This window comes from Ctenocephalides felis, unplaced genomic scaffold, assembly GCF_003426905.1.
Source record: "Ctenocephalides felis isolate EL2017-DRISC unplaced genomic scaffold, ASM342690v1 CF-g0.4_SCAFFOLD_01170, whole genome shotgun sequence".
NCBI classification, from domain to species: domain Eukaryota; kingdom Metazoa; phylum Arthropoda; class Insecta; order Siphonaptera; family Pulicidae; genus Ctenocephalides; species Ctenocephalides felis.
Window position 1 is genome coordinate 55,186,355 of NW_020537324.1, and position 26,840 is coordinate 55,213,194.

The 26,840-nt window shown below is 28.9% G+C and overlaps 1 protein-coding gene across 1 annotated transcript in view; it reads right to left on the minus strand.

The window, feature by feature from the left end:
- The window catches only part of LOC113366261 (rho GTPase-activating protein 21-B-like), a 314,776-nt gene that overhangs the window by 43,272 nt on the left and 244,664 nt on the right, over positions 1–26,840 (minus strand). Inside the window, exons 5-8 of the mRNA XM_026607840.1 lie at positions 26,105–26,377; positions 24,996–25,162; positions 24,540–24,928; positions 21,706–21,976 (exon numbers count right to left, since the gene is read on the minus strand). Of these exons, the coding sequence (XP_026463625.1) occupies positions 21,706–21,976; positions 24,540–24,928; positions 24,996–25,162; positions 26,105–26,377 (1,100 nt within the window). The remainder of the gene's footprint in view (positions 1–21,705; positions 21,977–24,539; positions 24,929–24,995; positions 25,163–26,104; positions 26,378–26,840) is intronic.

Genomic DNA, 26,840 nt, shown 5'->3' on the forward strand with positions numbered 1-26,840 from the left:
TGTTCACAAATTTAATATTCATTTACACGTACTACAGCTAATATTTATATCTTACGAATGCAGAATAATTGTGCGCATATTTGAAATAGAACATCATAAAACAACATTTTAATCACACTAAGGAACTATACATATATATTATGTCGTAAATGTTTGATTATTAAACAGTAAAGTAACAGTGAAATTAGAATTAGAAAATTTTTACTCGTTTGTAATTATTGAGTGACAAATTAAAACGTTTATCACATCAGTATATATTATAAATAAGTTTAATCAATTTTTCACCACTCTGATTTGTAATCACATATTTTATTGTGTTTTTAATCACAATATTTTAATTGCACAAAAGCAACACCAAAAAAATATTAATTTTTACACTTATGATTCGAAGTAAATATATGAGACATTTAACATTACTATATCTTCAATAAATTGAAGACTGAAGTCTACCGAACTGTCTTCTCTACAATCTTCAGTACGCGTTGAGCTTCTTACAAGAGTGGGGTATCAAATCAAAACGGGTATATGGCGGTGTTATTGTTGCAAGAATTGGCGTGAAAACGAACTTAACTATAAGATATTTTTGTTTTAAATCGGTTCTAACTTTTCGACTCTTACTTTGTGGGGGCATGATGCAATCTGACAAACCGTTTGTTTGTTATTAAATAATTGTAAAAATATTATACATCATTGTAATAATAATGTAAACCTAATATTGTTTGGGATGGGAATAGCTTAATGAGAGTATGTCTGACTCGTATGCCAGAAATCCACAGATCGAGTCCTGGCATTGTCATTCAATAACGAAATGTAATACCGTATAGAAAGATATGATATTGGAAATTGATTCAAATTTGATAGGAAGAATTATGTGAAAAAAAGTTTAATAGTTTAGGGTATAGAGAAAAGTAAAAATAAATTAGGGGTGTGGTAGGGCGGAGCATAACCAATTTAACTTTAAATAAAACCCAATCTAACTTTGAGAAATTATATTGTAAAAATCAAGCATATTATATAGCAACACATATTAAACAAACAACTATCCGACTATGTACAGTAAAACCTCCAGCAAATTCATCATTGCAGAAATTTGTGATGTGTTTTTGTGCTGTTTTTCTTAAAATTTGTCACCTGGTTCTTTTTGCCCCATGGGTGGGGTAAGAAGGAATAGCCAGGGCGCAAATCCAATGTCTTTTTTTAATTTTAAAGAAAGTTTACGAAACAATTTTTTTTTACATTATTTTACCAATGCGAAATACAAATTTTACAAAAACATTTTTCACGAAGATTTCATGGTATATAACCTTGATCTGGTATTTGGAAAGAAATATTCATCAACAGAGTTCAAATAATTATTTTGTTAATTTATCTCTTATAAAATTGCTTTTTAACTGAACTTACTATTTTATTGTTTAGCCTTTTGCTAGGGTGAAGGTTCAGTTGGTCCTTTCTACCCCACCCATGTGTAAGCATTTATATAAGATATATCAAATGAATTTTAAATTGTTGAACTAGTCGTTTTTGAAAAAACATCAACAGTAAGTCAAAAGTTGACTTACATATACACACTAACATTCATACACACACATAATTTACCAATTTTAGGTTCAAACGATTCAGAATAACTTGAAACGTCGAGAAATCATAAAATTAGCAAATTGAATTCTCTGGAGAAAACCAACTTCTTCTTCGGGATGTTAGAAAAAATTTAAAAGACAAGTTACAAAGACATTTATACGAGGACTTTCATATAATTTGTTGCTATGGATATGTTAAATATCTAATATTTTTAGAATTCAATTCAAAAGCATTGTGTTAATCACACAGAAAAGATTCTTGAAAATTTTATTTTCTTTAGCTTAAATATTAATTTCAATACCCTTGATACTATAACAAAAATTTACATTGTCATTTTATTTTTGGTATAAAATTCAGATATTAGTATTTAACTGAATGAAATATTTAGCATATATCAAGCACAAATTTTTCGTTACAATCCAGTAACTTCTTTAATGAATTTGAACCAAAAATATAGAAGGTAATGAATTTCGAAAATATTTTAAATGCGCCATTTCATAGTAAGCCTCAAAAAGATGTAATATTTCTTCTAGTAAATGTTAAGTTATTTGATTTTTTTTATAATTTTCAATTCAAACATAATCATTAATATTTTAAAAATCATTGCATTTTCTTTCAAACAATCATCCAACTACTACATAAAATACTTAATATGTTTATCCTTCACAGATATATAGCAATCAATAATTAATTAATAATATATTAATGCAATTAATATTAATTGTTAATTACTACACATTAATTAATAACAGTGTTAGTATGTAATATTCAACAATATAAAATCATGCTTTTAAGATGCCATCTTAGAAATTATATTTCAGAATCTAAAGTCGAAGCTTTATTAGAAATATTGATAAAATTTTAACAGACAAAATTTATCAAATATAACCAAAAATTTAAATTAGCCAAAAAATGCTAACAACTAATGTGGTCACAGCCAATTAATTCGAATCATGAGAGCGTGGTTTTCCCAAGGGCAAGAAATCGTGCAGTCACTTTCGACCATCGCGTATTGTACACAACACATAATAATAATGAATATCGTAATACTTTAATATGTAATCCATTCTTCATATGGCGATTTTCTCTATGTAATAATCGATTTCGCATATTAACGGAAATTGCATTATATTTGAACCATCCTACTGAGATGTCAGTTACGGTATAACATAAAAAGCGTCGATATCCTTCTTAACTTACAGTTTTATTACGAGTTTTCTCAACAATTTACAAAGTTTCTAATTATATATCTATAATAAAAATTATACACGTAGTTCATACTTTAAACACCTTCTAAATACTTATTTTGGATGATTTTTGAAGATTGAATGTTTGTTTATTTAACGTTTTTCCTTTACACTGATTATATGTAATTAGGAAACAATGTGCTTTTTTCTGATCACATTATTTTATATTCAAATATATTAATAATGATTTACTTTTTAAAATCTAAATGATTTAACCAATTTGATTGAACATTTGCCGACTTTTTAGGTCATTCACGTGAGATTTTTTGAGGGGGGGGGAGAGTGTTTGATAAAAAATCACGAAATATCACCTGGGGGAGGGAGGAGTATATTAAGATATCATGTGTATTTATTTTTTACCTGAATTTAAAAAAAAATTCGAACATTTTCAAAAAAAATCAACAATTTTACATTTTTTTCTAGTAACTAAAATACCAAAGTGGGGTCCAAAAATCCTTAAAAAATTGATCAAGTAATTAATGAACGCCCCCTTATTGATAACGATTACAAGGTACTCATTCTATGAATAAATATAGAATGCATTTAGCTTGAATTCAAATATTCTAAATGAGCTTTTAACATGAAAAAAATATTCCACTTCGTTTGTCAACCTTCCAATTGTCTTCATCTTGATGAACGAAACATTAATATAATACTTCGGAGATTAAGCAATGAAGTGATACATTTGAAATTATATCAGTGTTTTACAGTGATTTACATATTTTTTTAAATTTGGGTTTCAAAAAATCATAATATTTTTTCAAATATACTTTTGTATAAGTCTCACAGTTCACTAAATTATAAAAAAAAATGTAGAGTGTTAGTGAGCGTTTTTGTGAGACTACGAACAAGAATTAATTTCAGATAGGAATTATCTGTGACAAGTCAGCTATGATTCTTGTTATTCTTGATAACATATATTAAATCGTTAAGGCTGAAATAATATGCTCATATTGATGAAATCTTTAAGTTGACTTAAAATGAATTAAAATGATAGGACTAATTTAAGATGAAAATAATATAAATCTTTAAAAGATTTAAAAAAAAAAATGAACACTCTCGTGGCTTCTTGGTGGTCAGATATTTACTTTGGTGACAAAATATCTTGGTTTTTCATTATCAACGTTTAAAGAATTTATTTAGCGCTTTTTATACCAACTAATCTCAGTTGTCAACGTTCAAAAAATTCTAACAATAAGCAGAAACAGTACAAAAGTAACCCCAAAAGGTTAGTTTTTTACTATCTATTTTATAAGATGGTGTTTTTTAATATTCTTTTTAACGCTTTAGAGGGCGTCCATTAATCATGCGAGATTTTTAGGGGGAGGATGGGTTTGACAAAAAATCACGTGGGTGAGGGAGGGGTCCAGTAAGATATCACGTGTATTTATTTTTTCAAAATCAAAAATTTTACAATTTTTTCTTATATTCGAAAAATACGTGCTGTTTGGTGGGGAAGGGAGGGATTTATAATTCTAAATATCACAAAGTATCACCAAGAGGGAGGAGAGGTCAAAAAGTCCCCAAATAATCGATCACGTGATTAATGGACGGCCCCTTACCAGCTCGATTCAAAGCACTAGCTAGTTTTTATATTGAAAACTTTTCTTGAACTTCAAACAAATCAAAGACGAAAGTATAATGCATTTCTTAAGATTTCTATTTTACTAATTAAAAATTATGTTTTCTATTGGTCTTATGGACTCCTAAGAAAGATTTCGTACCAAATCGATTCAGTTTTTAAACATAATCGCAATCATGTGCCAAACGTGAGAATATTTACGCGCCTTATAAGTAAACATCGCTGCCGAAGCCGAAGCCGAAGCCACTATCGCAATATTAATACGCACGGCGAATTCTTTAATTATTATTGAATAAATAATATTCATCATGCTTCTACCTATATGTATCTCTTGGCAATAGAGAAACGGCTAGTAGGCAAGTTATTTACAATAAAGTTACATTAACGAAACGATTGTACGTTCAATTAGACAAAAAATGAATAATAATATAAATGCATGTTATCAAGAAAATAGAGTTCCAACAATATGTGAGAAGTTATAAAATGATATATTTATGTTACAAAGCAAATTAAGAGGAAAAAGGACCACGAGCCTCTAAATGTCTACATCAAGCTCTGAATGAAACTCAACTAGTTGAAAGTGGCATTTTGCATTTAGGCAAGTTGCATGAACTTCCCGGCATGTGTGGACAATTGCTTCAACCAATGACAAGTTAATGTACGGATTCATGTGAGAAACTATTGCAGATTATTCCATTCTCTACCATTTTTCAAATCGAACATGTGCCTAATACAATTCGGCTGAATAATTCAAATTTTAATATTTTTTTTATAATTGAACCACTTTCTATAAGACTTTAATGTTTTAGTATGCCCATTAAGACCAAGTTCTTTATAGCCGTACCAAGTACCATTCAAATCATCGTTCTATAAGACCATTCTATAGTCAAAAAGTTTCATAAAAATCGTCGAAAAAATATTTCAACAGTTGATTACAAGAAAACGGCAAAACATAAAATTAGAAAATCCGATTTTGTCGCGAAAAAAAAAGTTCTATTTTGGGAATTTAATTAAGCTCTAAATAAAACGGATCTATATAAGAAATCGCTTGCATCGTTATGCAAAAGCAAAGTTCATAGTTGGAACTGCCATAATAATTTAAATCAAGTTTAAACTTTTTTTTTAAGTGTAAGTAATATTACACAAGTATACTATCGTCTTGGAGAAGTGGCAGAATTTTGTGTATTGACGAGTATACCCGTCATGCAAATAAATCTTTGACCATTTGATGCTTAGATCGCATTATTTTTTAAAAAAACATGGTCTAAAACTTCACGATATAAATAAAAAATATATAGTTGTAAGTATCATTGTAGCTTTAAATAATATTTAGCATCAATGTTATAAATAAAACTGTACAGTTTAATATAATATAAAAATTGATATAACATATGAAATGATATAATATAAAAAAATTGATATAATATAAAAACTGTAGGATTAAAAAAGCAAAGCTCAATAGAAAAAATGTCGATCGGTCTTAGTTGATCAACTAAATATTAGGTACACTTCTTCAGAAGTATTAGAGTAGATAAAATAGAAACGACAAAGTAGATAAATTATAATAGACTATTTTTGTTAGTTTTTTTAGTTCGTTAACGCTTAGAATTCTGCTGCTCTGCGATTTATATTGATAAACTAACCCTATCTACAAAAATTTTTATATTTAAGGAACTTGAGAATTAAATTAGCTACATACAAAAATAGCTTTTGGAAATTATTCTTATATAATATTAGGTGATAAATTTAAAAATTCTAATTAGATATTATCATTATGTATGTCCAATCGTAAAATACATTTAGTATTCCACGTTAGAATCTTGTTACATAGGATAACAGCACCATAAGCTTGCAACTTGAAAAATTTAGTTATTGGTTCGCAGAGGTGAATCAAACTATGCAATAAGTAACAAAAACGTTTTATGTTTTTATGCAATTATTATGAACAAATGCAGTTATTATTACCAGAGATTTTCACGCGTTGTCTATCTTGAATAAAATTAAAGGTGAAATTTTTTACATGAATCCTACACGCATTTTCAATCTTTTTAAAAAATAACTTTCTAATATCTAATAATTAAAAGATAGACAGGCACTCAGCCGTATGTCTAAGAGAGGATCGTCACAAATCGGTATGAATTATGCATATATCATAACGCTTGACGCTTGGAAGGCAAGGTGATATGCTAATCAATGGATATGATTGTCGCAGAACAAAATGTAATTAGATTTAATTGAATATAGCATAAGCAACTTATTTTTTATCGAATCCAATTTTCACATTTCGCAATTATGATAGTGATATATACAATTAAATATTATATTATGACTCTACTCTATCATAATGACGATAATGCTTGTCAATTTAAAATGTTAAAATTCAAATAGATAACTAAGAACTCATCATCGATTTCTCTTACTTAATGGCGACAAAATCACCTATAATGATTATTGGTAGTTAATAATAAATAAATTAAAAAAATATTATTCATTATTTCTTACTAAATTAATTCATCAAATTTAATAGTATAAATCAGTTAATTTTGCACTTCCATATTCGATTTACGTAAAAAATGTAATAGAAATAAAAATTTATAACATTAAATGAAGGCAAAATTATATAATAGGATAGAGCGGGGCACAAAAGTCCAACTTGACTTTGAACAATTATATTGTGAAAACCAAACCAAATATTTGTCACCTGGTCTTTTTTACAAGGTAAAATTGGATGGCCAGAAGACAAGAAATCCGATGTCTTATTTTTAATTTCAAAGAAATTTAACGAAATAATTATTAAGAATAATATTATATGATTAACATCGACTTTTTTATGGTTAGCCCTTGCAATATTAATTGTCGGTTCTTTTAAGGTCTTTGGAGAAATCGTTCGATACTAATATGCAGATGTAAATAGACATTGATTGTCATAGAATAAATAACGCTTAATTACGATTAAGCAATGTATAGATATAGATTTCAAACAAAATTGAATAAATCATAAAAATATGATATGAAATATTACATTCTAAGTTTTATAAACAAAATCTATTCTGTGTCTTTTCATAAAATATACCAATAACTAAATTTTTCAAGTTGCAAGCTTATAGTGATCCTAAGTAACAAGATTCTAATGTGGGATACTAAATGTATTTTAGGATTGGAGATACACAATGAAAATATCTAATTCAAATTTTTAAATTTATCACCTAAGATTATATAAGAATAATTTCCAAAAGCTATTTTTGAATGTAGCTTATTTTATTATTCAACTAATATCTCTGTGGTGAACCTTTTTACCCACAGACCTTTGATCCCAGCTCTACCCTACGCAAAAACAATTAACATGTAATATTCAAGCAAATCAAAAAGTGCAAGAAAAAGTGAATTAGTCACTATTAATATTAGTTGGTACATAATTTTTACAAAGTAAAAGCATAATTGAAAAAATATTTTATGAAAAGACATAGAATAGATTTTGTTTATAAGAGTTAAATATTTCATACAATATTTTTATGATTTATTCAATTTTGTTTGAAACCTATATCTATCCATTGCCTAAGATAATAATTAAGCATTATTTATTCTACGACAATCCAAGTCTATTTACATCTGCATATTAGTATCGAACGATTTCTCCAAAGACCTTAAAAGAATCGATAATTCTTATTGCAAGAGCTAACCATAAAAAAGTCGATATTATTCAAATAATATTTGTTTGTGGTCATAACTTTAATGATTGTGAATTGTGATTATTTTGAATACATCTAGTGCGAACTTTTGCTCTATGGAAACGTTGGAATCAAATGCATCCTACTTTCTAGTACGAAGGTAATAAATTAGATAATTTATAAAATCTATAGTAATTCAATTTATTTAATTCGTATAATATTTAAGGCCCTATGCCACACACCACTAGTTGATTGCTTTTATAATTTCAATTTTGTAAATATTTTTAAAGGAGCCAAAAATGAAAAATACCGAGTTTTCCTAAAATTATTGCACAAATTGAAATATAAATTTCCCTTAAGCAAAATTACTTTCCTACTCTATTAATATTTGACTTTTAACATTAACTTGCATTTCAAACCTACAATGAATACATGCACTTTACGATCCAAGGAAATGAAAAGCGTAATGCATTGTTGAAAAATATGCACCAATTGCATCAAATCATAGGAATAACATTGTAGTATTTGTATAATAATATTATTCTTGTTGTAGACAATGAAAGTATTCTGTTTAATGTTCGTTTAGTAAGCATTTTGCGAAGAGGAAGTCAAACCATATAAATTTATGATTCGACTTCCTCTTCGTAAGTCTGAATTATATTAATATAAATGATATAATTCAATAAAAGAAATATATTAATATAAATGAAAATTTATACTTAAAAAATCTGATAAATCTCCATATTAATTAATAAATACATACATAAATGTTTATAAAGTATTTATAAAAGTTTATAAAATCAATTTCTACTGTGTACGTGTCGGATGAGTTTCGTAATTAAATATCAATTAGGCAATTTCAATGATAAGCAACAAGATTATATAAAATCTCACTCACAATCTTCAAAATAAATCATTTAATATATTTTTAAGTGTTTTACTACTTGACGTTCAAGAACAAATTTAGCAAAACAAACGCAATATATTTGATTTTCTAAGGACATTTAGAACGCTGTTTTTGATAAGATCAAAATAAATTACAAAACATGAAATTTATTATTGTTTAAAAAATGTAAATAAATTCTATTTTATTTGGTATTTATTACCAGGATGTTTATGAAATATTTTGCTGGAATATTTGATTAAATAAACCTATGGAATTAATTGTTGAAATCTAACTAAAATGATTTATTTCGTTGTAATTTGTCTATAGAAGTACGTTGACTTGCTATGTATTGACTTTTTTCGTAAATTTGCCAACATTGCTATTAGCTAAAAGAATTAGAGGCAAAAATATCATGATTTGTTTCAAGGCAGCAGTCGGAAAACTTTTTCAATCATTACCCCAAATTTTTTTGTATAATTTAATATTATCCCCATGACAAAGAGAGATTCCCCCCATATGGACAAATACGATGCAAATACAGTAAATATCATTCAATTACATACGCTTTACCCCCAAAAATTCAATTTTTACTCCATTTGTGGTAATTTACCCCGGTTCCCCAATCACTCTCTTAAGGTGATGATAATCACCATCATCATCAAAATCAGTAAGTAATAATCTATCAATTTAAAAAAAACTATCTATTTATTACATAAACTTAACATGAAAAATATAATATAAAATGATAAAAATTAGTATGAATATGAGCAGTTAGAAGGGCTACTAGCAAGTAATATAAGAATAAAAAACAAGAGGTGGTGCTTTTCCCAATTAACACAAATAAAGATGGACTATTTGTTACCCAAGGTAATTAGTTTTTTTATATATAAATCGTTATTAGGTCGTGCAAAACACGACCTACTTAGCTCTAATAGCCGAGAATGACAACTGCATAAATGACGATGATAATGAATGATTTCCATCAAAACTTTCACTTGAAAAGCTAGTTGCAAATTGCTACTGAGTGTTCTGCAATTTATTTCGCTAGGAGTTACCAAATTAAAACTGTTAAGGAAAATATTTTTATTCAAGCTCATTGTCACTCTTTATTCATTAATTGTGTCCTAATAAAACTATAATAACATTCCACTAGAAATAGGGTAGGGCGGAGCACAAAAGTCCAATTTGATTTTGAGCATTTATATCGTAAAATCCAACCCAATTATATCACAACATGTTTGTTACACATATCCATCAAACAACTAAATGACTATGTTCAGTAAAACTCCCAGCTAAATCATCATTGTAGTAATGTGTTTTTAGCTGTCTTTTTAAAATTTGTCACCTGGTCCTTTTTACCCCATGGTTTGCTCATAACCAATAAAACTAAACAACGAAAGAAAATACTTTTGTTAAGTATTTTCAAACATTGCCTTTTGTCTCCCGATAGCAACGTCCTAAGAATAAAGGTGATGGCAAGTTATACAACTGTTCCCAACTGTTTCAAAAAAATCTTAACTTTGCTTGTTTTTGAGATATCGGTGGTGGATCTTTAAGCCCCGCTCTACCCTATTACGAAATTATTGGTGAGTAATTGATTAGACTTAATAATATAGCTTTTAGGCAGTTTTGTGACTACTAACACATTGAGAACAAACATCAAGAGAATATGTTTGTCAAAATGAAATAGGTGCATCAAAAGTACCAAATCTTCAACATCCCTTTAATTGGATCATGTTATGTAACCACGAGAGACTGAGAACATAGCTATATTAACCGAGAATGATACCATTAATGTCATTCATTAAATATCAGCAATTTTATAATATAAGAAAATTTCAATGAAAAATTAAGGAAGCCATAATTATAATATATTCAACCCCGTTATACGCACTTCTTGTACAATACCAATTATAGAACAGTTACATTTATTCAAAGTTATTTATATAATTATATTTTTGTTCTCATCAGACTATTGTTCAAACATTAATTTGCTGGAAGTGCCTAAATTGCCAGTTCAAGTAAAAGATATCTTTTGTTGTTTTTATATACACGATTATTATTTACAAAAAATATAAATTTAGCAACATAAATCATGCGACGTTTTTTAGGACTTGACATATGATTTTAGCAAAATCATTCCTTGTCGGCTCCAAACACAATGCTAATTTTTATTGAAATATAAAATTATTAATACAAACGAAAAATATTTTGTATAATATGCTCTCATGCAATGTTAATAATTATTGTCGTTGACCTCTAATAACTGAAATTAATTTCAATTGCACTAGTAAAATTATAGTATAAGAAATAACATCACAAATTATAATAGTCTCATGAGACACATATTAACATTAACAAGATTGTTTATCGCTGCTATTAATTTCATAATGCAATATGTCATTTCTGCTAATATATGTTTATCTGCCATTAACTAAATTTGTGATGAAGATATTTATTACATTATTACGTGTAATCTTATCATATGCGAATTTAAACCTTCAAGCAAGGTTCACTAACACGAAAAAAGAAAAGTGAAACTGCATGATGTATTAATTAACTCTCTATTTCATAACATTGCAGAATATTTTTTACAAATACGCACACACACATGCATACATATATATATATATATATATATATATATATATATATATACCTATACAGTAGAAATCTATAAATCATAACGGTTCTTCAGCACAAATGTCATATTTCATAGCAATCGGAAGATAATTCAGCTACGCCCTTTTGTCTACTGTTAGTTGAGAGAATTAGAAAGTGAGAAATGGTCTTGTAAGTTCTTATTTATTATACCCTGTCATTTTCAATCCGACTTTTAAGCCTAATCATAACTTTATGACATACTTTGGTTTAAATACATTTATCGTGATTAGCCGAGTTCAACTGTTCAACAATTGTTTTCTTTTCTTTTGGTCTTGATGTTTTCTTAAACTTCGTTGTCAAACAATAATTAATTTGGGGCGAAATGGTATTTATAGAGGTTAAGAAAAACCTTATTATAACTTATCTAATGTTCTATGGCATTATGCTTTAATAGATATAAATTCAATAAAAAAATATTTAATATAAAAAAAATGGCAAACCGCATTAGAATGGATGGTTGACTCGATTCATCTACATTGTAGTAGATACATATATAGTGTGGCCCATTTAAAAATTGGATTTTATCGATAGCAACTTGCCTGTAGGCCACACCGTGCGGAATTCGAAGTTGCGATATATGGAAAAAAAACTAGGAGACCTTTCTAAAGATGTATAATACTTTATATGTTTTCTTTACAGAAATATCTAAACCGTAAGATCACTAGATCACTAGAACCACTAGATATTACAACACACATATTTTTTTCTTAATACTATAATTCTAATTTATTGAGAAAAAATATTGTATTGTAAATTATCATCCACTGTAATTCTGATATCATCTAAGGAGAGATAGAAAATTAATCAAAATTTACCTTAACGTGATTAACAACATATGTATGTACTTATACATATTTATATATACACATATACTTGCATATGAAATATTTAATTTCATATGCGAATTTATTTATTTCACAGCGAAATAGATATAGTATTCTATGCAACTCACTTTTATATTCATATAACATAAAACTATTCAAAAATATAAACAGAACTCATAATTGATATTGCTATATCATTTGAGACCTCAAAATTTTAATATTATCAAAAAATATTGTATAATTATTTAAGGCAAAATAAAGATAAAAAAGAAACTCAATCTTTGGACTGATTGCAGCAAGCACGAATTCCGCCAAATTTTTATCGCTTGCAATTTTAGTTTCGTAAATATAGATAAATAAAATATAGATAATGAATTATAGTAATTAATTATATAGTGATAATTGATAGAATATATTTATTCAGGCGAATAAAATCCACGATAAAAAATGAAAATTATATTCCCAAAAACTTGCTAAACATTATACGCAAAGAGCTAATATATATATCAAGCAATAATGTGTTTTTGAAATTGGTTGAATACTTTATTTTATTTGAATTCATATCTGAATCCAAATAGAAACGGTTAAAAAACTTCATTGCCGTAAACTATTTTATTTCTGAATTTTTAATATAGTTTTTATTTTTTCAACAAGCAGAACCTAATAGCTCTTTGAGCTGTAGTGATAAATATTTAAGTGAGCAAACCAAAAGTTGGCCTATCTCTATTTAATAGATTTTATTTCTTAAATTTCTCTAAATTTGAAACAGCAATGTTAAAGGAAAGCCATATTGTCTTAAAAACATATTTATATTTATATTTTTAAGAGAAAACCAATGTAACTTCTGAACCTGAACTTTGGGTTGCAAAGCTAAAGCTCTTATCGCAAAGCCCAATAGTAGTATCAGTTAATAGTAGTTTTCCGAATACAGTTATATAAGTTCTCTTCCCGTTATTTATTATTACAACCTACTCTCTTAAATTTAAAATATACCAGTAAATATTAGAAAACAATCAGCAAATACATGTTATTGCAAATAAAATTTAATAATTTTCGTTTTGAACCTTAAGTAAAATAAAATGTATACCGTTAATACAAATAATAACAGTAGTGCTAGGTAACTGCTTTCAGAATCTCTGCATAATTATTAATTTGTTGGGTTAGTACAAGATTAAGTAGATAAAGAATCGTGGAGAAAGATCTATGTTTTCATCCGTCTCTAACCATATCACGATAATAAACAAACGTGTATTCGCCAAACTAGTTATCATCATTATTAAGCCTACCCAATTACAGTACTTAGTCTGAAAACGGCGAAAGTATTCTGTAACGCTTCAGATATGAATTATGCATATGTTATGTCTAATTCTATATCTGTGCATTATGAAACGTAATTTACAACATTTGAATTGAATTACCATGCTCCGCCGCCCAAATGGAGTAGCAACAATAACGAACGAGTGCGTGTTATGGTTGTTTAGAATGCTTTTTTATTTCCTTTATTGCGGAAATTGCTCGATTTTGTATGATGTACGTGACGAATGATAAACGCTTCAAACAACTAGCAAAATATATAAAATAATGACATTATGTTTGTTACGCAAATCTATTATGTGAAAAAATAGCATATAGTATAAAAAAGGTACATCATTTTTGTTAATGTTAAGTGAACACTAAACAAATCACAATTGTAAAGTTAAAAAGTTTCACTTAAAAGGAAAATTTCAAGATTGCATGAATGTCAAGCATATTTTGAATTAAAAAATGTTAAGTACGTTTTCTCAAATATTCTCAAATATTCTAGCTTAAATTGATATTGTCAAAAGCGTGAACATCTCGAAGAAAATCGTAGACAACTATATTGGCTGCTGGGTCATAAATCTAAAGTGTCGATGCCAAACAAAACCCGAATCAAACAAATCCTTTCTGAAACCCATCTGGACATATGGCAACCAGCTTTGGTGTACTGCCAACCAATCAAATATCAAGATCTTGCAGAGGTTTCGGAATAAATTGCTTAGGCAAATCGCCAACGCACCAAAATACACCCCAACTAGCTTCTCCACGACGAACTGGGAGTTACTTTTATCGAGGAAAAGATTCCCAAACATAGTCATAAGTAACAAAACAGGCTAACCGCCCATCCAAATATCATTGCATGAAAGTTGTTAGAACAAACACGCCTTAGATTTTTTTGATAATGTATGGAATTATTGATTGATTTAAGTCAATAATATTATTAATATTTGCAACAAAATACGTATAGAAGTAGGTATATTATGTTCAAAAAATATTTTTATATACAAAAATAATGCGGAATATCAAATACGGATAAAGTATAGAGCAGTGAATATATATAATCTACATCAATTTAGTTTACGGTTTAGATTGGTGATATAAATAACCTCGGCTCTGAATAAAATTAAATTTCTTAAGAATTTCTGCGAAGCAATGGATTTCATCTTTTGAAGATGCTCTAACTGAAGACATAATATCGATCCTCATAATAACAAAACATCAAATTATTCATGCATTCTTCAATGTACTTGAATTTTGACTTTATTTGTTATGTTTAAAAATTGTCTTATCCTGCATCAGCTTTAGGCTTCATGATTTAAATATGGTTTATAATCTGAATATATTTAAACATAAAAAATATTTTTAATTCGAATGATGATAGAAATACAAATAAGAACTCACCTGGTGGCTGCCTTTCTGATAGAAGAAGAGCTTAGAGCCTTGAATCTGCACCCACATTGTTCGCCATGATCTTCCATGTGTTCTCTGAAATGTACGTATTCAGAAATTAAAACAATAATTACAAGTTTAATATTTTTATTTAATTAAATAATTATTGCTATTTCATAATATTTTACCTTTTTATCTAGCGTAATAATCTTGATTGAGAGAGGACCTTCTTTATCCACAGCTTTGACCGCATTTTCTCCACTGGTGAAAATTCAAATAAATTTGTTTAATAATAGTCTTGAAATTTAATTGGTCAACAATTGCATTAATCAAATTAAATAAATACGTTATTTACATACACAAATGTTAATTTCAATGAGAGATCATATCCCAAAATGATCAGAATTGGGATTGTAATATTATGAACAATTTAAATAATATTATGAGATATGAACAGATACAAACTTCAATGTATATAAATAACTTTCATAATAATTTAAGCTATATACATACTGAATTTATCAATGCCAATGTATTTTCAAGAGAACTTAAAATTTTCAGAAAGCATACAGGATTGCAGAAACTACAAAAATCATGCAACAATGCATAACTAGCGACAGAAATATGATAGAAATATTTACACATATATATATTATATCTACATCACATACAAACTCTCTAAAATTAAAATATAAATTTAAATTATAATACGAATCCCAACGTAATATATAACATGCACTGAGAAATATTTCGTGAAACATATTAATTCCAAATAAACTTTGTTTCATGAATAAATAAAAACAAACAAAAAATTTCTGTACGTTCCAAAAAACAGAACCAGATAATTTTGATATTTAGAACTGACACGTATCAAAAATTAGATTGTGGAATCTTGAGACGTAAAAACAAATTTGGATTAAGACAAAATACATAAATATAAAAATAATTACTCAAAAAGTCGTTCGAGCATTGGGTAAGTATAAAAACTAAACTATCCTTTTGTTTAAAACAATATAACATTAAATATTTAATTACAACAAGGAAAAACTAATGAAAATGCCAAATATTAGATCGAAATTTAAAATAATTATAATTTCTAATTTTAAGCTGACCAAATATTTTGATATCGATAAAGCTTACAAAATACCCGAACGACATGAAGTAAGAAAGTAAAATTCTTTATAAAAGCCGAAAATTCAAAGAGAATGTAGTATTGGAAGACATAGACACCTCCTAGTTAAAGCACGTTCTCTATTATGTTGTTCCTGGGCAGCCTGGTGCTCTTCGAATAATCTTCGTAGTAGCTGAATGTCTCCTGGAAACAATGGAGGTCGCCAACGTCGATGGGCGCTGAAACACCATAACCACACTCGTACCACAGAAAATGGAAAATATAGGAGCATCGAACCGAAACCAAAACAGTTCGAAAAGGCAAGAAATAATATTTATATATATACAATGTTGAAAATACACACAACGACAAATATGTTATAACAGCTAGTTTACTGGCTAAAAGTGAGACCTTCCTTCATATTAAAATGAGTATTATATTTGATGATTTTGCATATTAATAATTTTTGGCCCGTCGTTAAAAAATATTTCTAATTTAGTTCTTGCTCAGTTTATGTGTTTGATAAAAATTTTAACCTTCAAGACTATAAGACAATTTATTAACTGAAAGCGGAAATGTATGAAGAAAGATATTGCGGAAATTCATACCATAATACAACCATCCAGTAATAAATTTTAAAGTAAATTCACTACTGAAGAATAATAAAGATGCTTTTCAATCAGTAAAATAATTATTTTTGGTCGCTTTGCGCACAAAAGCGCTATTCCATAGTAATTGAGAATTAATGACTTATTTAACATTAAACATATAAAACATACATCTTTATGTTTGAATATTTGAAATGATGAAGTATGAATAAAAGTGTTAGATCCGTAAGTTCTTTATGATTCTTTAAAACCCTACTTCATCATTTTTTTCTTTCCTGTACATGCCGGCACACAGCATGACATTACAACTAAATGATATATGTATAGTATGGTATATACAACTGAAATGAATACATATAATATGTATACCTTGCATAAAAGATACAACAGTAAGTTTGATATATTTACAGCTGATGTATTTGACGAATCCACAACCACCGTTATAACATACCTTTTCCACCCATTTTCAACATATCTTAAATCAAAAACTTACCTTTGTAGTTGTTGAACTTGAGGATCACGCATAATGTCAGGGTCTAGATCACGTTCTTTATTGTGGTAATCCATAGTACTATCATCAACTGCATTATATTATACAAAACATATGAGCCAAATTTCAAATGATTATATATGTATAGATATTGGAAACTAAAGACACTTACCAGCAACACTGTGAACCTTTTTTCTTCTCACGACACCGTTTATCGCGGCATCATTGGTCATATCTGATAGAAAAAAAATAGAAACGTTAACTTATATATAACTATAATTATTTATTTTTAGAAGTAAACAAATTATGCAAACCAAACGTCATGTAAAATTCAGATAAAGAAATAATATAGGTTTCTCAAGAGTATTCTACACATGTCGAAATCATCGATACTCCGATACTTGAAAATTTATTAAATCACTAATTACAATAAATTATTATATAATCTAATAATTTTTAATATTGGAAAATGAGCAGTTATAAACAAAACTTTAATATATGAAAATAAAAAAAGCAATACATACCCCTATCAATAGATGTCGAATCTAATGGCAGGTGAGTAGGTCTGGGAGGAGCAGACATAGGCCTTTCCAAAAGTTCTTCTGTCGGTTCAACGTTCATTTTCATTAAATCCCTCATCCGTGGAGGTTTTACTGGAGGCGTGCTATTACCTTCTGAAGGTATTGTCTCATAAATGGCTTCCGATGATGCACTTGATGCCACTGTTTTTGACAATAATTCATTGTCATTAATGACTTGAATGCGTAACAAAAAAATTAGTAATTGTTATTAGTATATCCACATCCTTTACAATAACTAATAATGTAAAAAATGGTATTAAAACATCAGTACTAAACGTTTTGTGAGGGATATGCTTTTTTAGATGTTTAATCCGAATTACCCTCTTTATAACTAGATATAAGTAATCATTAACGTTTCTATGTAACTAGATGATAACAACTTAAGTTGTATCGGGATTAATTATAAATTTTAATCAAACCGGATATTCTTTATAATACATGTCAAGAAAAAATCTTTAATCACTTCGGTACAAGCGACAAGTATACTTGACGGCCACAGAATGCCCCACACAGCCCGGCGCCGGGCGTCACGTTTAGTGGACGTTGCATGCCGGCTGTAAGCGACCAATAGGCGCCGTAACAAAGTGGTTAAATGATTGAGTTAAAATGCCAATATCAGTAGTATTTTAACTTGTATGCATAGCAATAAAGCTTTTGCTACAATAGTAAATACCAAATAAATATTTATAAAGCAAAATAAAATGTTGTTTTTAAATCACTTACCTGCAGGTTCCTTTTGGGCAGCTATATATGACTCAGGGCGTATTCGATGTGATCGCCTCGATTCTGTCGTCGTCTGAGATTCAGCTGAATGGGAACGTACACGCATTTGTACAGCTTCCATAGGACTCTCTATCGTAAAACAACAAAAATATTAAAATGCATTCAAAAATACCTAGCAACCTAATTTGCAATTAGGATTTTAAAATTCAAACATCCAAATTTCCACGGGCAGCTGTGAAATAAAGCTTTTGCTGAGTAGACACATATATAGGCTTTTACTCAAAATTACAATAAAAATGCAAGTTAGAATATATACGTGTCACATTCTATTTTTCAAATGCTGTTAAATACAAGACCAGACACAAAATAGATTTATCAAATCCTAATACTAAATGCATCCTAGTTCATCGGTGCACAACATTGAGAATGGCCCTGCGGTTATTTTTAATTGAATATAGAAACATAAAGAGCGACATCATATTAACATAAAAGTTCTGCCCTGCACATTCACATATATCACTAATCTACATTTCTCCCATGCAAAACAGTGTGATAAGCTTTCGATAAATTCTTGGGTATATTAAAAAATTTCACTCATATGGAATTTTCATGTTTCTTTAATAATTCAAATAATTTGCTGTGCCGAAAGAAAAATACACCCAACGCCAAAAATCCTAATTTGCAATTCATATATGATTTCTTGCACGTTAACATTTATCTGGAAAAGTTATTTCATCATGCATTGCAGCGCATAGAAATCAAAATATTGGTGTTTCAATACCAAAATATCAAAAAAAATATATCACGGCAACATGTTTATAAACAATATTCTGTATTAACTATTTTTGAAATGTTTTCGGGAAAAGGGGACTGCGATGTAAGAAATTCAATAATTAAAAATGTGTGCAAATCTAAAAAATGGGGACTGTGAGTATGTTATCACAACATCAATTTGTCGTCTGCGTGTGTTTTCACTACCTCTATCAGGAATAATTATCTCAGGTATCGGGGTCTTGCTCTGACGAATGGTAACACCCATTAAAACAACTCTATTTCCGCTCAATCCAGAAGGACGTACGGCTTTTTTGGCTGTTGCGCAGCCCATAATTAAAATCGAAAATATTGATCAGTAAACACTTATTAACTGATAAACAATTCGTGAATACAATTGAACATTGGACAAATACAAATGCAAAAGTTTTGGTTTGCAGGACAATATCAATTTTATCGACAACCATTACTAATTATTTCAGAGGCCTATTACACTTTATAAAATATAAACATACATTTTAAATAGAATATATCCTCAAACTTTAAATATGACAAGTCATCTATCAATCTTCTGAACAAAATTTTATAAGTTGGCAATGAGAAAAATGATGAAAATGGTATACCTGAGCTTTCCACAGACCGACTTTCGCGCCTTCGTCCTTCACGTTCATATTCTTTCGCCCTTGATTCAAACTCTTTCCTTCGTACTGATACATGGGGTACAGCTTTCTCCCAGCTTAACCTTAAATATAACAAATAGGTAAATAAAAATTGTGAAATTTAAATTAGAAAAAAATAATTAGACGGTAAAATAGGTATATGAATAATTACCTGCTCAATTCACTTCTATATAAACTCGTGCGATCTTCTGGAATACCCTCTGGAGACAAAGGCCGACCTGATTCAAATTGACGGGATAATGTAGATACTGTTTGGAGTCCGATGAAGGCACTGAAATATCAATAGAAGTATGGGTTTTTTGAAGTTTGGTAAATTGTATTGCGCCATACATAATTGGAATTTAAAATTTTGTTTACTCGTAATGACATTTAACATAATTAAATTCACGAAAAAGTTTAGGGTTTAAGTAAAATGGAGTTTTGCCAAAAAATCCAATATGCTAATTTTATGTTTTCTCGACGTTTCAAGTCATCCTAAAATGACTGACAAATTTTGAATAAGTATGTATGTGTATGTGAGTTGTTTTTGTACTTTTCGTCGACGTTTTCTTAAAAACTGCTAAACCTCAAAAATTTTAAAGCCATTCAATGTCACTCAACAAGTACTTCTTTATCTAGCGCCCTCGTTATAGCCCACAATATTGAATCGATTTAAAAATTCAAATATTGTTCGAAAGATATGAGAATCGTATTTGGTAAAGATCTGCCGAGCCGTTTATTCCTAATTACGTGTTGTAAAATTTGTTATAAAGATTAGATTTCGTAGTCTGAAATAACATACTCTAAATTTTATAGGTCATACTAAATTATTATAGCAGTTGAGTTGTAAAAATTCCTCAAAGTTTAAAATTTCGCCGCGCGCTTTAGAATAGATTCTCATTAGAATCGCGCTTCGTAAATAGCTACTGATTACAGTACACATGAACAAAATACATTTTTAGAACTAAAAATAGAGAAAATAAAATATGTTAAACAAACTATATTTATACAATTTCACATATTTTAAGAATGTTTGAAGGACATCAATTAGAAATCGTATTGATTGTTATCGTATTGGTAGTGAAAGCGAAAATTTTATTTTCCAAATAAACAGTTAAATAATATACCTAAATAGCTGAACTCAAAACTCGTATCGGGAAGAAAAAATGATTTAGTTTTTTATGACACGAGTCTATTAGATTTTGATTATTTCAATGATTTTTGCAGCTATTCTTGATCTTGAAAGCGTAGAAAAAAATCTTTTTTTGCTTGTTCATTTCGTGATTTTTTTCAATTTTTAAATTCCTCGTATCAAATGATAGCCAAAGTAATAAGAAAACTAAATCATTTTGTTATTTTTTGTTTCAATCAACTTTCATAAGCTAAATAGCGTCAACCGTTTTGGTGAATATTTGTCGTTTCAAGGTCAAATCACGATCAAATGAGAGACAGTAAAATTTATATTGGATGTGTAGAAATAAACAAGTTAATGCAACTAATCGTATCTTGATTGCATTATTGGTTTCCCTACGATTCATTCTCAAAAAACAGCATTAAAAACGAGACCACAAAGTAGAATACCCACTTAGGGCAAAATGCCACCTATAATTAGTTGAATATCTCACCTTTTATCATTTTCTTCAATGTCAGCTGTACTAGCGTTTTGACTATCAACAACACCAAGTTCTCGCATTTTGGTCGAAACGGGGCTGACGACTGAAGGTTGCTGTCCGGCAGCAGTTGTTCCTGAAGAACTCCTGATGGATCCGTTTCTGGTCAACGGAGTTTCTGAGTGCGTTGCAGATGCACTGCCAGCAACATCATCGAAGGGTGGCCAAATTGTGTGCCTCAATTTCTGAGGACGTGCATAGAATTCTTTCTGTTGTATCACACTTTCTGCAAGAAAAATAAATTATGAACATTTAATGTATATATAATAGTGAGAATAATATTATATAAGTAATGTATTCAAAATTATTTAAGACTAATTAATTTGTTTATCAATAATTATTAAATTTATACTAAATATTATTTATAATTTCAGATTCATTTTCTAGCTTACACTAGAAATATTTATATTCATTACTTGTTATCTTATCACTTTCATATTACCGCTTTTTAATTATGCATATAGAGTATGATTGCAATATACCGCCAAATAAAAAAAATATAAAAAAATCAATATTAGTTACGTCGTTATTCTTTATTACATATAAATATTTTAATGAAACTGTGGTTGACTATACAATTTCAATATGGCTGCACGTCTGGTGTCTAACAATGACTGAATTTCCAACTAGATTAACACTTATATAATATATTATACAATTATTATTATATAGTATACCAACAACATAAAAAATATATCTCAAATACAAATAGCATCTGGTCCACAAGCTGAATAAAAAACTAATACGCAAAAAACAACAAATATTCAAAAATTTAATTTATCAATAATATTGGAAAGCACTATTATCAAAGTCTAAATGGAGTTAAATTAAACATCTGAAGCCAGTGATTCTAATTTCTTCTTAGTTTCAACTTATATAATCAATTTCGATAATGAAAAAATACTAATATATCTTAAGCAACGTATTTTTGTACGGGTCATATTTGCGTGGCACGATTGATATACTTATAGTCATCTATAATCATATATGCGCATATGACATTTTAAAACACTCTTTGTTCTCAAAATGTTAAAATTCCTGTTCATTTAGTTGCCTTTTGTATACTTACAAACACGTGCAAATTGAATATAAACCCACCATAATTGTATTGCCAGTTCTTTATTAAAAATCAAGCTCAACATAGAAATTTTATCCATGAAGAGACTTGGAGGAATATCAAATAGAATTTTTGTCCCAAGAGCGTAACACTACGTACTTTTGTTTTAGGTTTGTAATTATAAAATTATCACAGTTATGCAAAATGCTTGACTGCGAATAATTAAATATATTATTAATTTATACAACATCAGATTGCTTATAATATTGCAGTAATAACAATGAATGTATCCATATTTCAAATTGAATTTAACAATATTTGAATCACTTTGCAAACACTTTTCTAAAATAATTGATCCTTCATAATTATACTATGCTGTAGAAGTAATGTACGTGTACTGTTCAAGCCTGTATTCTTTACGGAATTTGTTTTTAATTTTGATATCAGACTTTTGATTGGCAATGACGTGTAGCTAAAAAATGTATTCTCGCATGTGTCTTTGTTTTCATTACCGTTTAAAATTAGTTAGGACTCTAGTCATCTCATAATAATTAGTAAGAATTATAATCAATTTGAAAAAAACCTATTTGCTATTATATATTTTGACACTGACTCCATGATCACATATTATGTTTAAACTAAGACCCTAAAATATTATACTGTATCAAATTATTATGAAATTTCGGTGATATATGATACGAACTAGCTGTTTTGCTAGTTAATATAAAATTAGTCTATTTATATGTTTATAATAAATTAATAATATATTGCAACTCGCTCCCTATAATACCAGCGATGCTGAATATATATATGATGATTAGTAATAAATAAATTTTAGTAAGTAATTGTAACTTTTAAAATAATTGACTCAACGAATGCAAGTAAAGTTAATTTGGATGTAATAATGAAACCTTATTTAAATTATGTCAGATATTTATGTTCAAGAAAGCTAACTTCACATTAACCAATCTGCAAAAAAAACAACATCTCTACTACAAAACAATACACATAACTCTAATACAAAATTTCCAATCAAAAGTAGCATTTTACTACAAGTGATCCGATTCATGATATTTTTTCTGATCACAACCAACTTAGAAATATTCAAAATCTTATTTACAAATTAAACAAGTTGGAAAGATTTGTGGGAATCGAGGAGTCTGGGCGAATTTGATAGAAATAAATGTTCATCACATTTTGTAAAGTTTCATAATTATATATTTTAATATATTTTTATAAACATGGAAATATCATTATGAATTTATATATTTCTATATTGATTACGTCGGGGTCACCAATATAAAAATATATAAATTCATAATGATTTTCCATGTTTATAAAAATATATTATAATGTATGATTATAAAACTTTACAAAATGTCATGAACATTCATTTCTATCGAATTCACCCATGCTCCTTGATTCCCACAGATTTTACAAGTTGTTAAATTCGATGGTATCTATTTTGCTACATTGACTTATAACTTGTGAGAGAAATAGAACTTATTGATACCAATTAATGACTATGAACAGTTTGCAAAAGTTTTACACACAAAACTTAAAATCCTTATTGGAGAGGTAAAAATGATTAAATTGGATTAAAAACATCTTTCAACTATTAACAAACTACTAACTTTTAGTTACATAGCAAAGAAACTCTTCCATATTCGTAGTAAAATGGGCTAAAATGTTTAAAATTTCTCAGATATGAAAATAATAAAATGTCACCTACCGTCTGATTTTCTCGTGATACTGCCATTCATCGAAATCGACGACTCTTGAGTCGAAGGTAAATATTGTATAGGTTGGCTTGGCCTCCTAAGAAATTCTTCCTTCTGTTCAAAGCTTTTCCGTAGCCTATTCATCATAGGTGAATCCTCCGGTTCGCCTCCACCACTGCGATTAGTGACAGTAGAAAGCGAATCATACGAGCTCAAACTATTGGCGTCTGTGTTCGATGAAGAGGCGAGAGAGGCGCTGCTTTCGCGGCGGGCCTCGTGAGCCATAATCGGCGAATAGCTGCATGCAGGAGGTGGAGCGTTTACCATCAAAGACGTCCTGATCGGCCGATAAGAAAGATGGGTTTCCGGAAAATTCGACGTCCATGGTGCGGGGTAGGGTCTAATAAACGAGACATATAAAATGATAAATCATAAATAGTAAATAAAAACCATGTTATAAACTTTACCTGCACATTAGTGCAGAACTTTGTTGCTGTTTAACTGGACTTCCTGAATAAGGCTGACATCGGGATACTGGTTCATAGTGATCTAACAATCTGGATGCATACTGAGTAGGTTCGTACGCCTGCTCCGTCGGTTGCTGGTATAACGCATGCGAGCCGTATGAATTATTCTAGAAGAATAGAAAAAAATACAAATTATTATAATTATTAAACGTGAACTGATATATAATTGACACGGCTTATATCTCACGGAATGTAACCAAATTAAAACCTAGAAGAAGAAAACGACCAAAGATAATACTAGCTGTAAGTGGAATTCTGTCTTAAGGCAATTAGGGCATCGTGCTTTAAGGCAAATTGCTGGAACTTCCCGTACCAAAAATTATTATTTTTTTACAAACGATTAACATTTTTGAAAAAAAATTACTTCGAAAAAATAAGATTTTTGAGAAACTATAAATTTGACAAAAAATTACTTTTTTTTAAAAAATTTCTTACTTTTTTCGTTAGATCTCCGAAACCGCTAAACCTGCCCTTATGAAAATTTGATCAAATCTTGTCAATACAAGTAAAATGTTTTTTGAATTATTAAAATCGGACGCTGCGTTCTATTAAAAACTGAGGTACCGTTTTTGGCACTTTTTGCCCCATATCTTCGGAACGGCTAGACCTACCTCCGCCAAAAACTAATTAGCACGTCTCCTTATCAATACGGATCGAATGTTTTCGAAATTATTCAAATTGCTTCATCCGTGTTCCCGAAATCGTCGACGAAAATTTGTATCCGCACACACATACATACACACACACACACACACACACACATACATCCATTTTTTCTAAGGTATGCCAAAATATTCAGAAACCTCTGAAACGTAAAGATATATAAAAATTTTCATTTTCGATTTTTTTGCGATTACTATAACTTACCCTACGGGAAGTTAAAAATTCAAAAAACTCTCTTTCTCTTCCAATAATAAAGTTATAACTTAAAATTATTATTTTCTATCAAAACTATTAAACTAGTGTGTATATGTCATTTTTTAACTTGGTTACAAAAATACATTAAGAATAGTGATAGCAAACTAATTTTTTGTATTGAAAATAATTACCAGCAGCGGCGAGCTATTTTGTTGCATTACATGAGCTCCATAAGGAACAGGGCCCAGTCGTGATGGGGTATAAGGCCTATGGTGTTGTTGTTGTTGTTGTAATTGTTGCATATGCTGTTGCTGTTGCTGTTGCTGCTGTTGTAATTGTTGCTGCATTTGTTGTTGCTGCTTTCCGTACACTAATTGTTCGACATGCCGCCTGGCCTGCTGAAGTTGTCGTTGCTGGTCATGTTGGTCCCAAGCAGGTACTCTGGCTTTTTCTTGTGGGTAAGCCTGAAAATAACAATTTAACATCGTACAGAAAAACAATGAATTATAAAAAAAGGAAATAACAACCATTTATAAAAGAAACTTTTATAAATCTGACAACCCAGTGAATAAGTGGTTATGTAAATTTAAACGATATTGCAAGGCATGGTTTCAAAGTTTGATTACTAGTGTAAAAACACGCTTTCGAAATCAATTCTTTATATTACAATTATTATTACATATAAATTAATTCATTTACGCTTGTTTTCGCCCGATAACTTCTCAAGGCATAGACAATAATTTCTCAGTGCCTTACTGGGATGCCAGAATTTGTTCTAGTACACGGTAAAAAAATATATGATAATAAACTAAAATAAATTATGCTTTGATTTGATTTAATGTACTCACATATAACGATTTTAGCAAATATATCTATAATGAATAATCTCAACGAGAATTAAAGCATTAAATGAAATCAAGCCTTCGA